Source organism: Chlorocebus sabaeus, chromosome 10, assembly GCF_047675955.1.
Source record: "Chlorocebus sabaeus isolate Y175 chromosome 10, mChlSab1.0.hap1, whole genome shotgun sequence".
Classification (NCBI taxonomy): Eukaryota; Metazoa; Chordata; class Mammalia; order Primates; family Cercopithecidae; genus Chlorocebus; species Chlorocebus sabaeus.
Window position 1 is genome coordinate 3282919 of NC_132913.1, and position 14332 is coordinate 3297250.

The 14332-nt window shown below is 40.6% G+C and overlaps 1 protein-coding gene across 3 annotated transcripts in view; it reads right to left on the reverse strand.

Annotated features, from left to right (window-relative positions):
• UGGT1 (UDP-glucose glycoprotein glucosyltransferase 1) overlaps positions 1-14332 on the reverse strand; it is a 110302-nt gene that overhangs the window by 89613 nt on the left and 6357 nt on the right. For all 3 annotated transcript variants that reach the window (XM_007964576.3, XM_007964573.3, XM_007964574.3), the window contains exons 3-5: positions 8656-8738; positions 3860-3990; positions 1833-1945 (exon numbers count right to left, since the gene is read on the reverse strand). In XM_007964576.3, the coding sequence (XP_007962767.2) occupies positions 1833-1945; positions 3860-3990; positions 8656-8738 (327 nt within the window). The remainder of the gene's footprint in view (positions 1-1832; positions 1946-3859; positions 3991-8655; positions 8739-14332) is intronic.

Here is a 14332-nt window from a genome sequence, read left to right on the forward strand (position 1 = left end):
ATCCTCCCACCACAGCCCAGTAGCTGGGACCAAAGGCGTGTGCCCAGTTGCTGCCACCATGCTCAGCTACTTTTTGGATAAACAGTGTCTCACTTTGTTGCACAGGTTGGTCTGGAATTTCTGGGGTCAAGCAATCCTCCTGCCTCAGCCTCCCAAAGTGCTAGGACTACAGGCTTGTGCCTCTAATGGACTTAACATTTCAGTTTTCCTCATAAATTTTAAAATTTCTCCCCAAAAAACTTATCTAAGGATGGCATCAAGATATTTAACAGATCTTAATGCAAACTTTATGACCTACCAATCTCTATTGCAATAAACTCTATAACTCAGCAGAAAGTAAAGACATGAATAAGGATGCTCCATATAACCTTATTGTAACAGGGGTAAAAAAAGAAAATGACTTAAAAATCCATCAGTAAGAGCTAAATTATCAATTTTGGGGCAGTCTTACATAGGTTATGCATGTGTTAAAAATAATGAGATACACCCACTCGTACTACATGGAAAGGTGCCTTTTATAAAAATAGAACTACCTACATGTATAAATTTAAAACCGTAGAAAAAAGTCTGAAGGTATATATGCCAAACCATTAAAAGTAGTTACCACCTCTCAGAGAGGAGACACTATTATTCTTTTCTTTATAAAGGTGTGCATTATTGTTGTAGCAAATTAAATAAAGTGGTTTTTTTTTTTGTTTTTTTTTTTTTGAGATGGAGTCTCGCTCTGTCACCCAGGCTGGAGTGCAGTGGCCGAATCTCAGCTCACTGCAAGCTCCGCCTCCCGGGTTCACGCCATTCTCCGGCCTCAGCCTCCCGAGTAGCTGGGACTACAGGCGCCCACCACCTCGCCCGGCTAGTTTTTTGCATTTTTTAGTAGAGACGGGGTTTCACCGTGTTAGCCAGGATGGTCTCGACCTCCTGACCTTGTGATCCGCCCGTCTCGGCCTCCCAAAGTGCTGGGATTACAGGCTTGAGCCACCGCGCCCGGCCTAAATAAAGTTTTTTAAAAGAATCACAAAGCCATCAATGTTGTTTCCCCCGAGAGCACCACTGTATCACATGCAGCCGTTTCTGAATGTGCATGCCTTGACCCTGAGAGGGCTGGAGTGCACGCTGTGTTTTCTGGTTAGCACTCACGTAAGAACCACTACTGACATTTGGTGGGTAGAGGATGGGTGCTGGGCAGACAATCTCACTAAAGAAGACCTGCACTACTTCACTGCCACTAGCAGTGCTGACAGGGCAGGCCAGCCCCATGTAGAGCTCACTGTTGTGTTTATGAACAGCATTAGAGGAGGCACAGGCGGCTTGCTGCCCTTGCCAGTCAGCAAAATGATACACAGTCGAGTTGTCTACCACAGGAAACCTACCTTTGGGCAAAAAAGCTGGTACATTAGTTACCAAATTAATATTCAAATCAAGCCTGCAATTATCTTTCAAATATCCTCCTTTGTCTGAAACTAATAATATCCTGAGAAATATTATCATTAATGTCATTATTTCAGGCACTGGCTTTAACACACACAGTATTTCTTACTAAGCTAATGACAAAGCCCATGTCATTGCTCAGATGCAGTCATTGCTAAATAATAACAGTTAATACTGAATACTTGTATTATCTCCATTTTGAAATGAGATTAATTTGCCACATTTCACAAAACGATTTTAAGTGACGGAGCTGAGATTCAAATCTAGTCAGTCTGGTTCCAGAAGCCATACTCTAAACCATTACACCTAATGATACAAAACAGATGAGAAAATCACAAGGTAGATGACATACAGAAGCAGCACTGGAAATGCGTGCTATGAAAACAAAGGAACACGCAATCTACCTTTCAGAGGCTGTCAGTAGAAGAGTCTCCAGGGTATCAGATTCACAAGTCGTCTTTCCATGCACGGAAAAAAACGAATTACATCCTTCTGGTGGAGGTTCATCAGCTGCTATCTGTCACAGAAGACACACACTTTTTAAAGTTCTAACCAAGGATGAGATAAAGATATGTATAATCAAAACAGGTGATTAAATTATGACAAGACAACATTGGTGAAAGTGGCTGAGTGTGGTAGCTCGTGCCTGTAATCCCAGCACTTTGGGAGGCCAGAGTGGGAGGATCACTTAAGCCCAAACCTAGGCAGTTAAGCCTGCCACTTAAGCCTGGGCAGCATAGTGAGACCTTATCTCTACAAAAAATAAAATAAATAAAAAATTAGTCAGTCACAGTGGCATACGCCTGTAGTCCCAGCTACTGAGGAGGCTGAGGTAGGAGGACTGCTTGAGCCTGAAAGGCTGAGGCTGCAGTGAGCCATAATCACAGAACTGCACTCCAGTCTGGGCAACAGAACTAGACCCTGTCTCAAAAAAACAAAATCAATACAGGCAAAAACAGGCCAGCCACAGTGGCTCACGCCTGTAATCCCAGCAATTTGGGCGGTGGAGGCAGGATGGATCACCTGTGCTCGGGAGTTCGACACCAGCCTAGCCAACATGGCGAAACCCTGTCTCTACTAAAAATACAAAAATTAGCTGGGTATGGTAGCAGGCTACCCCAGCTGAGATAGGAGAATCACTTAAACTCAGGAGGTGGAGGTTGCAGTGAGCTGTGATTGCACCATTGCACGCCAGCCTGGGCGACAGGGCAAGACTCTATCCCAAAATAAAGAAAAATGAAAAAAACAAAAAAAACCACTTCATATTATGACGATGTATCCTTGGGCAATACAACAATACAGTAACACAGCAAGTGATTCCAACAGAAGTTAACAGGGTGGTTGGTTTCAGAGGGCGAAAGGTGGCCACAGTCAGGACACAGTGCATGCAGGGCTTTCCATGGCACCAGATCAAGTCCTCCTTCTTGACTTGGGTGAAAATTACAAGGATGTTCACATTATAATAATCCATTACTATATATTTTTTGTGAGTGGTTTTTCTATGTTTTATTTTATAATAAAAAATAATTTTAAAATTAACTTTGCTTTTATATCAAATATCTAGTTGGTGAAGACACCTTTGACTGTCTCTTCTTAAGTCTCTCTCTTTTTTTTTTATTTTTTTTTGAGACGGAGTCTCACTCTGTCGCTCAGGCTGGAGTGCAGTGGCATGACCTCGGCTCACTGCAAGCTCTGCCTCCCAGGTTCACGCCATTCTCCTGCCTCAGCCTCCCGAGTAGCTGGGACTACAGGCGCCCGCCACCAGGCCTGGCTAAGTTTTTATATTTTTAGTAGAGACGGGGTTTCACCGTGTTAGCCAGGATGGTCTCGATCTCCTGACCTCGTGATCCGCCCGCCTCGGCCTCCCAAAGTGCTGGGATTACAGGCGTGAGCCACCACGCCCGGCCTTAAGTCTCTCTTAACTTGAGGTTCCTCTGTCCCTCTTTTTCTTTTCAATTACAATAGAAATTTCCATAATTTATTTATTGAAGAAACTAGATTACTACAATGATTCCTGTATTCTTGATTTTCCTGACTGCATCCCTGTGGTGATGCTAAACATTTCTTGCCTCCTGTATTTCCTGTGAACTCTTTTTACAACTACAGGCTGTGATTAGATGCTGGTTCATTGGTTTAACGAGATTACATCTCCCAGGCTGCAATGCATAAATAAAATATTGCTGTCTCTTTTCCATACAGATATTCTTTTTCTTATTTTTTTTTAAATCTGCGGGTTGAAGACTTAACATCAATTTTGCTTATTATTTCTTTTTTTAAATCATAAATCCTAGAAAATTTCAGGCAAAAACGTGATAGCTCTGTAATTCAATTCCAGGACAACTGCAGTCTATCCATTCATCATGACATACATTCATCATGACATCCATTCTCCATGACATAAAATGCTGTTCTTTAAGAGCACGGGACCCACCTGCTGGAAGGCTTGGATCGTAGCTGAGTAGGAACGAAGAGACAGACAAAATTTCAACAAATTCTGCTGGAGAGGTGACAGAAACTGAAATGCAGCTTCCAGTATTGCATGATAATAGGAATAATCAGTACCTGTCAAGGAAGAACATTAACCAAAGTAATTGCATATGACTAGAGAAATCTAAAGAAGATAGCTCATGAAGCACAAAGCTGTGTTACAAAGGTATGTGATGGCAAGTTTTACCAGTATATTGTCTTGAACTCTCATCAAATGCTTAAAATTCCCTGGAATACACAATGCAGTTGGGCTCTTCCTCTCCTCTTCCCTTTCAAACTATTCCCTCCCCTGGACTATTTTCCCACGTACCTGGATGACTGATAGCTACGTACTTCCTCAGAAATAATTCAGCTGTGAAATCACCTACTCCAGGAAGTCTCCACAATCCCTATCCCATGCTTCAATGGACCAGTTAAATCTCTTCCTCAATCCCAGAACACTTCTCTGTTTACCTCTTTCACTTATCATATCATTTACTAAATTATTTATTCACTGTCTATCTATACCCCGCCTAGACTTCTGGTCCCCAGAGGCAGAGGCTATGACCTATTTATCCTTATATCCATGATGCCTAGCACATGGTAACTATTCCAAAAACTAAACAAAACTGAGCATGTGATGAGGAAGTTACAGTATTAAAGAATACTGATGACATTTTAAAGTTTGAAAAGAAGCATTTAAACAAAAAGTTGGACCAAATTATTTTAAAGAAAAAAAATCCGAATACTAACGTGAAAAAATCCCCAGAATAAATGAAAAGCAAGGACACAAAACAATGTACATAGTAACTTATTTTTTTTTAACTAGGAGAAAGAATGAGAAATAAGAATACATATGTATATATTTGTTGTAAAAAACACTGAATGCTAAACAAATTAATTTAAAATGTTATAAAAAGCAGGAAAGAAAAAGAAGGAACAGGGTCAAGAAGGAAACAATTTTTTTTTATATATACAAAAAAATTTTTTTTTTTTTTTTTTTTTTGAGACGGAGTCTCCCTCTGTTGCCCAGGCTGGAGTGCAGTGGCCGGATCGCAGCTCACTGCAAGCTCCGCCTCCCAGGTTCACGCCATTCTCCTGCCTCAGCCTCCCGAGTAGCTGGGACTACAGGCGCCCACCACCTCGCCCAGCTAGTTTTTTTTTGTATTTTTTTAGTAGAGACGGGGTTTCACTGTGTTAGCCAGGATGGTCGCGATCTTCTGACCTCGTGATCTGCCCATCTCAGCCTTCCAAAGTGCTGGGATTACAGGCTTGAGCCACCGCGCCCGGCACAAATAATTTTTTACTGAAAAAATGTCATCTTAAATGTCGAAGTTCAAATGTGATTATTTCAAATTTTTATAAATATAAATATAAAGGTTATTTGCATATAACCTTTTATATAGCTTTGACTTGGGAATCACATGTTATCCGTGCACAAAAACTTAAATTTTGCATTTTAAAGGACAAGCACAGTGGCTTACGCTTGTAATCCCAAAACTTTAGGAGGGCGAGGCAGGAGGATTATTCGAGCCCAGGAGCTCAAGAGATCAGCCCTGGTAACATAGTGTGTCTCTTTTTTAAAAAATAAAAATAGGCAGGGCACGGTGGCTCATGCTGTAATCCCAGCACTTTGGAAGGGGGAGTTGGGTGGATCACCTGAGGTCAGGAGTTCTAGACCAGCCTGGCCAACATGGTGAAACCCCATCTCTACTAAAAATACAAAAATTAGCCACGGGAGGTGGCAAGCACCTGTAATCCCAGCTGAGGCAGGAAAATCACTTGAATCCGGGAGGCAGAGGTTGCAGTGAGCTAAGATCGCACCACTGCACTCCAGCCTGAGCAAGAGGAGACTCTGTCTCAAAAAATAAAGAAAGAAAATAAAATGTTCCATTTTAAAAAGAAAATACAAATATTAACATTTTATGAGGCAGAATATAAAAGGTTCTATACTGCAATAGCATCCTCTACATAAAAAATAGATAAGAAATATCTCAAAATGATGCCAGAATGTTAATGGTGTCAATCTTGGGTGGCAGGAATTAAATAATATTTCAAACAAATAAAATGTTTAACACACTTTTATGCTGTTCATAGAACTCATACTCCTATAGCTTTAATGAATATGTATTATCATTTTTACTGAAAAAAATGTCATTTTAAATGTCAAAGTTCAAATTTGATTATAAATCCACTTTGATAAATTTGTTCTATAAAATCTTAAAAATAAAGTATTTTTTGATAACTTAATTCTAGTTGCCTTGAAATTAGTAAAACTTACAGATGCTTGTTTAAAATATTTACATATCTATATTGCCAAAAAAAAAAAAAAAAAGATTCAGGCTGGGCATGGTGGCCCACCCCTGCAATCCCATCACTTTAGGAGGCCAAGGTGGGAGGCGGGGCAGGGATGCCTTGAGGCCAGGAGTTTGAGACCAGCAAGTGCAACATAGCAAGACCCATCTTAACAAAATGTAAAAATTAGGCAGGCCTAGCTGCACGCACCTATAACACCAGCTACTAAGGAAGATGAAGCACGAAGACTGCTTGAGCTCAGGAGTTCAAGATTGTAGTGAGCTATGATCACACCACTGCACTCCAGCCTCCAGAGCCAGACTCTGTTTCCAAAATCAAAATAGGCCGGGCTTGGGGGCTCACACCTGTAATCCTAGCACTTTGGGAGGCTGAGGCGGGTGGACTGCCTGACGTCAGGAGTTTGAGACCAGTGTGGCCAACATGGCAAAACCCCATCTCTGCTAAAAATACAAAAATTAGCTGGGCGCAATGGTGGGCACTTGTAATCCCAGCTACTTAGGAGGCTGAGGCAGGAGAATGGCTTGAGCTCAAGAGCAGAGACTGCAGTGAGTCGAGATCACGCCATTGCAGTCCAGCCTGGTGACAGAGCGAGACTCTGTCTCAAAAAAATAAATAAAATAAAATAAAATAAAAATAAATAAAATCTAGCTGGGTACAGTCACTCACGCCTGTAATCCCAGCACTTTGGAATGCCGAGGCAAGAGGATCGCTTGAGTCTCAGGAGTTCAAGACCAGCCTGGGCAACACACAAGACCCTGTCTCTACAAAAAAAAATTTTTAATTAGCCCAAATAAAAAATAATAATAAAATAAAATAAATATTTGGATAGATCACACCGAGTGAAAAAAATGAAATAAAATAAAAACAAAACAAAAAGATTCAGACAACTTTTAAAATATGTATTATTTTAATAAAAAATTAAAAAGTTAAAAAATCAATACAGGCCAGGTACAGTGGTTCATGCCTGTAATCCCAGAACTTTAGGAGGCTGCGTTGGGAGGATCACTTGAGCCCAGAAGTTTGAGACCAGCCTGGGCAACACAATGGGACAGACCTCATCTCCACTGTATTTTTTTTTTTTAAATTAAATAATTTTAAAAGAAGAAAAAAAGCCAACCCATTAACATCAACAGCAGTCACACAATTTTGAAACAGTTCCTATTCTGTAAGAACCTGTAACTGGCCAGGTACGGTGGCTCATGCCTGTAATACTGGCACTTCGGGAGGCTGAGGCGGGTGGATCACTTGTGGTCAAAAGTTCGAGACCAGCCTGGCCAACATGGGGAAACCCCATCTCTACTAAAAATACAAAAATTAGCCAGGTGTAGTGGCGAATGCCTGTAATCCCAGCAACTTGGAACCAGGAGAAATGATTGAACCTGGGAGATGGAAGTTGCAGTGAGCCCAGATCACGCCACTGCACTCCAGCTTGGAAACAAAGTAAGACTTCGTCTCAAAAAATAAAAATTAAAAAAAAAAAATAACCTATATCTGAGGCTGGGCGCGGTGGCTCAAGCCTGTAATCCCAGCACTTTGGGAGGCCGAGACGGGCGGATCACGAGGTCAGGAGATCGAGACCATCCTGGCTAACACGGTGAAACCCCGTCTCTACTAAAAAAATACAAAAAACTAGCCGGGCGTAGTGGCGGGCGCCTGTAGTCCCAGCTACTCAGGAGGCTGAGGCAGGAGAATGGCGTAAACCTGGGAGGCGGAGCTTGCAGTGAGCTGAGAACTGGCCACTGCACTCCACCCTGGGCGACAGAGCAAGACTCCGTCTCAAAATAAAAAATAAAAATAAAAATAAAATAAAAAAAAAAATAACCTATATCTGTCAATGTAAATTAATATTCAAGGTTTTAACTACTCACATATCAGCACATCCAACTATTAATGTTTACACCCTATATAGCTTATACCAAGTTTAAAAAATGTGAAAGCACATCATAAAAACTGTAAATGAGGTTTTACAGGATAAATCATTAATGTGACATCTTAACATTCAAGTTGTGGGTGGCTGGCACAATGGAAAACATTCTGGATGATACTAACTTAATGACAATGAACTGAACAGATAATAGATCAGTTGTGTAATTAGTTCATAACCAAAAAAAAACCGTGAATCAGATTAGATGGTTATTAATACTGAACGACTTAAAATGAAATGTACTTCCACAAAATATTCACATAGCACTTTAATAAAGGATCATGATAGAACAAAAACAAGAGGGGAAAAAAACAAAGGTACCACTTATAGCCAAAGTTATAAACTGCTTCAAAAATAACTATTTGTGTTGTGTTGGCTCTTCCTGACCACGATCATAACTGCAATCATTAAAGACAACAATGTTTTCCATTAACGGCCATGCCACACATACTATACAGAGACCATTTTTCCTAATATATTCCCAGACACCAAAGTCAAAGAAGCATTTGCTTCCATTTTACCGTGATGATCTGATGATCCAATATTTTGACTGGCTTCTACAAAATTCCAAAATTTCTCTTGACTGTCTTCTGCTAAAAACTCACTGGGAGAAAAGATCAGAAATAAAACAACTTAATAAAATTTTCTAATATAAGCTATATGACTAAAGAGAGTAAAAATAAGTTTTGAAGTTTCCAAATGTCCGTAGTTTGACTTTTAATCTATAATATATAATACCCCTTTATGTATAAGTTTTTAATGATAAGCAAGTCCTACCAGCGTATTAGTTATCAATAACTTAGCCTATGAACTTTTTCACCTAATCGCTATTTCTTAAGAAATTTGGAATAATAAAAATATAACAGGGAAGTCTCAATATAAAGAAAGCTTATGAAACCCCACTGACAAAAACACTATGAGTAGTGGAAGCAGAACTAGGAACTGATGATTCTAGTATTAGTTCTGTTTACTTATTTTCTGAAAGGCCTTACAAAGAACAAAAAATATGTTTTGCCTAAAGTTCTCCCACAGTAAAATATGAACCGCAGAAAAATTTCTGGGAGACTAAAGGCAGCATGTTGTAATCTTTTAACACCCCTAAATCCAAATTTTCAAGATCACCAAACTTAGTTTAAAATTAGCACTGATCTAACAAAATCAGATCCAAGAACTTAATGCCATCTTAATTTTTTTTCAACTTTACACTACTAAAATAATGGCCAATCTAAATTTCCCTTCATTCAAGAGTCTAAAACCCCTAAGAGGAAATGCATGTAGTAATTGAATGACTCATGTCAACTGCTTATCTTCTCCTCTGAGCCATAATACTAATGCAGTAGTGATCTTTCACTGTCTTAAAGCAAACTACAGATCTGGATCTCAGCTTACCTAGCCAAAGGAAGACCTTCCCATTACTTGTCAACACTGAGGTGTACAATCTCACTCTACTCCACAGCTAGACACAGAAATACGGGAAAAATAAGACACATTTCCTGGTAATGCACAGCTTCTCTAAAAATAGGTTTCTGAAAATACCCATTATCATAACATATTAAATTTCTTAATGCCTCCTTGAGAGTAGTATTTTTCTAGGCTTTCTAGTAACTGACATAGACACCACACCAAGCTTAGCATAGCTTATAGTCTAAGAAAACAAGTACTAAGACAGATACACAGGATGTGCAAATAAACACTAAATTAATTAATTAAGGGCACATTCACAAAATAAGCAGAGACGGGCAAGGTGACACACTCACCAGTGTGGTGAAAACTAAGATTCAATCAGGCTAAGACTCTCCCAGTAAAGACCACACACAAATACATGCTTTTCATACAATTACAGGGAAGCTTCTTGAAACATACATTCTTTTCACCCCACTGCCTACATAAGTCTTACAAGGTCTAAACTTGGAACAGTTCTAATATTGCTTACTAGATCCACTGAAACAACCCAGAGGAGAGAAGAACAATACAAGATATTATTAAAGAAATGCTGCCTTTTTTTAAAGCATATTTTTGTTGCTTTTTGTTTTTTTAGCTTCTTATATAACACTTACTCCACTGAGTATAAATTATGATTTTACAGGCCGGGCGCGGTGGTTCACACCTGTAATCCCAGCACTTTGGGAGGCAGAGGTGGGTGGAACATCTGAGGTCAGGAGTTCGAGACCAGTCTGGCCAACATGGTGAAACCCCATCTCCACTAAAAATAGAAAAAATTAGTCGAGGGTGGTGGCGAGCGCCTGCAATCCCAGCTACTCAGGAGGCTGAGGCAGGAGAATCACTTGAACCCAGGAGGGGGAGACTGCAGTGAGCCGAGATCGCGCCACTGCACTCCAACCTGGGCAACAAGAGGGAAACTCCCTCCCCCTCCCCCCAAAAATCATGATTTTACAAATTATATGATGTCTGGGATTTGCTTTAAAATATTCTACTGCGGGAGGAGAGAAGGTGGTGGTGATGGTGGTTATTGTACTTAAATTGATAATTGTTAAAACAGGGTGATGGGTGCAGAGAGAGTACATTATACCATTCTCTCCATATGTAAATGTTTTGAAATGCCATAATCTAGGACAAGTTTTTAATCTACAACACAAAAAAAGCTACAAACAACCAGAATGAATGCCCACAAGATAGTATAAATAGGGTAGCAACTTGTTTTCTTAGATTTCCAAAGCTATTGTGGGAGATCAGCATTGGTCTTCCTTCTACATAGAACTAGAAGGAGAAAAGAAACTAATATTTAAGGAGGGTCTATGACATGACGGTCACTAAGCTTGGCATATTTACTTGTGTCCTCAAATCCACACAGCCACCCTCAGATATAACCGTTTTTCAAGTAAATAAGCTGTAATTCAGAGATGCTACTAACTTGCTTACAGACAAAGAGTGAGTCAATGGAAAAGCTGAATATAAATTCATGACCATTTAATTTATAATTCTATCATGCTACATTCTGGGTCATTACAAAATTTAGCACTCAATAAATGATTATTAGTTTTGATTTTAATAATACCTGCTTATGTAATATTTCTGTAGCTACAGCTGCAGAAGACACACTTAGTGTTTTACTTCAATTAAAGATAAGTATCACTTCATTGACAACCACAAAGCTACAACTCCTTCACAAACATCAGGTCCAATCTAAAAATACACAACAGGAATATTTTTAGTCCCTGAGGGATAGATGCAAGGCAGGCAAAAGATCTGTGGTGGCCACATGCCATAAAGTGTAGTAAAAGATGCTGACCCTTCATCCTTAACCAGATGGACAGAGTACCTGGATCCTTCATCAGGGTCTCCCACAGACATAAGAGTGAAGAATGGTGGGCTCTGCTAGCTCTGGAGGTGAATACTAAGTGGATTCAAATAAGCATAGTTCATTTCTATGAGTTGCCTACATGTCGTATTACCCTGGCAAACTGTATACAAACAGCCACAGGAGAAGGGGCCTAAAAATAGTAAACCAAAATGGCAAATGTAGCTCTTACTTCACATGCCAAGGAAAAAGATTAATAAAAATAAAAATAAAACAAAATGGCAAATGACCAGAGATATCATGAAAGGGGGAAATGTTTGTGATAAGCAAGTTGATGAAGAAAACAGTATACCCTGTTCGCTTCACAGTGACCAAAGAAACTGAAAATATCGAGCAATTAGGGCTGGCAAATTTAGCATTCTTTCTCAGAACTCCATAGTTTTATGCCATAGGAATCTTCTAGTACAATGATCAAGAATGTACGAATATCAAGAAATTAGTGTAAATAAAAGTGAAAGTAACGAAATGTAATTCAGGGTAAGAATGTTAAACAGAGGCCGGGCACGGTGGCTCACACCTGTAATCTCAGCACTTTGGGAGGCCAAGGAGGGGGGATCACCTGAGGTGGGGAGTTCCAGATCAGCCTGACCAACATAGAGAAACTCTGTCACTACTAAAAAAAAAAAATTACAAAATTAGCCAGGTGTGGTGGTGCATGCATGTAATCCCAGCTACTCAGGAGGCTGAGGCAGGAGAATGGCGTGAACCCAGGAGGTGGAGCTTGCAGTGACCCAAGATTGCGCCACTGCACTCCAGCCTGGGCAACAAAGTGAGACTCCGTCTCAAAAAAAAAAAAAAAAGAATGTTAAACAGAATCTCACAAAAACAACTGTTACAGTTAATTTTACAAAATGAATCAGAAAGTGATAGTAAATCTTGGCCAGGCGCGGTGGCTCACGCCTGTAATCCCAGCACTTTGGGAGGCCAAGGCGGGCAGATCACCTGAGGTCAGGAGTTCGGACCAGCCTGGCCAACATGGTAAAACCCCGTCTCTACTAAAAATGTAAAAATTAGCCAGGCGTGCTGGCACATGCCTGTAATCCCAGCTACTCGGGAGGCTAAGGCAGGAGAATGAGAATGGGCTTGAACCTGGGAGGCAGAGGTTGCAGTGAGCCAAGATGGCGCCACTGAACTCCAGCCTGGGCGACAAAATGAGACTCTGTCTCAAAAACAAAGCAGGGCTGGGGGGAGGGGTTGTAAATCTCAATGACAGATTTATACCAAACAAATTATCCAAAATAAGATTAGCAAAAAGGAAAAGAAAAACTTTAGTTTTTAGGGTCCAGGCTCAGGCGGTCTAACTCAGGCAGTCTCAAAATATCTTCAGTCACTGTTTTTTTGTTTGTTATTTGCTTTATTGGGCTTTTTTCCCCCACAATAAGAACTCTAAAAAAAGAGCCATTTCACATTTACTACTATGCCGTATCTAATAAAGTTCAGACATTTGAGAAGCTGGACCCATTTATCAAGTTAGTTATCACTATGAAATATATACAATGGTTTTGTCTTTGTTTTGCCACTTCTATGCTGAGAAAGAAAGGCAGAGAGAGGCGATGGCAGGAAGCCTATTTAGCAGAAAGTCTGCTAGGCTCCTGAGCTAGTCAAGACCGGCTGCTGCAGGCCCCTTCCCACTGGTCCTTTTGGCAATATCAAATGAGGCTTTCTCTTTAAGAGGTGCAACCATTCGTTCACATAATCAACAGAGCAAAATTCTGCATCCACATTTTTCTAGGAATTAAGGGGAAAATGTTAGAATACAAAACTCTAGAGGCCAGGCGCGGTGGCTCACACCTGTAATTCCACCACTGTGGGAGGCTGAGGGAGGTGGATCACTTGAGCTCAGGAGTTCGAGACCAGCCTGGCCAACACGGTGAAACTCCGTCTCTATAAAAAATACAAAAATAAGCCAGGGATGGTGGCTTACGCCTGTAGCCCCTGCGGCTAGGGAGGCCTAGGTGGGAGGATGGCTTGAGCCCAGGAGGCAGAGGCTGCAGTAAGCTGAGATCACACCACTACACTAGCCTGAAAAACAGAGACAGACCTTGTCTCAAACACTCTCAAAACAAAAAAAAATTCTAAATTGAAGATGAAGAAGGCAGACCACAAGGCTAATCGAAGTGATGTGACAGTCCAAATTTCTAGCACGTTCAAACGCTGAGACTTACCAAGTGCTTGCTGCTCAGTCTACCCACACTTATCCTTTGGAAAGTCTCTGCTAGTTCTACCTCTAGATTACTTGAGATACAATCAAATAAGTTTCCATCCATAAGCATTTAAGCCCTACGTATACAGACAGATATCTCATTATATTTACTTACAAACACTAGCTGAAAAGCACACTTGGAATACAAAATTTCTCATGAAATTATTTACTATATTGTGTTTCACTAATTTTAAGACAACTGTTGTTTTATGAAAAATTCTACCCATTTTAATTGTAAGGTAACTTCTTTCTCTTTTTTTTTTTTTTGGACGGAGTCTTGCTCTGTTGCCCAGGCTGGAGTGCAATGGTGTGATCTTGGCTCACTGCAAGCTCCGCCTCCTGGGCTCAAGTGATTCTTTCACTCAGCCTCCCAAGTAGCTGGGACTACAGGCACGAACCACCACACTCAGCTATTTTTTTTTTTGGAGAGATAGGGTTTCCCCATGTTGCCCAGGCTGGTCTCAAACTCCTGGACTCAAGCAGTTCACCCACCTCAGGCTCCCAAAGTGCTGGGATTTACAGGCATGAGCCACTGTACCTAGCCACCGTTTTTATCATTTAAAAAGAAAGATTGAGCTGCATGGGCATAATCTCCTAATCTGATGCTCAGGCACGCACCAGCACACACAGCTAATTGTTGCCAGGCCAGTCTCGAACTCCTGACCTCAGGTGATGG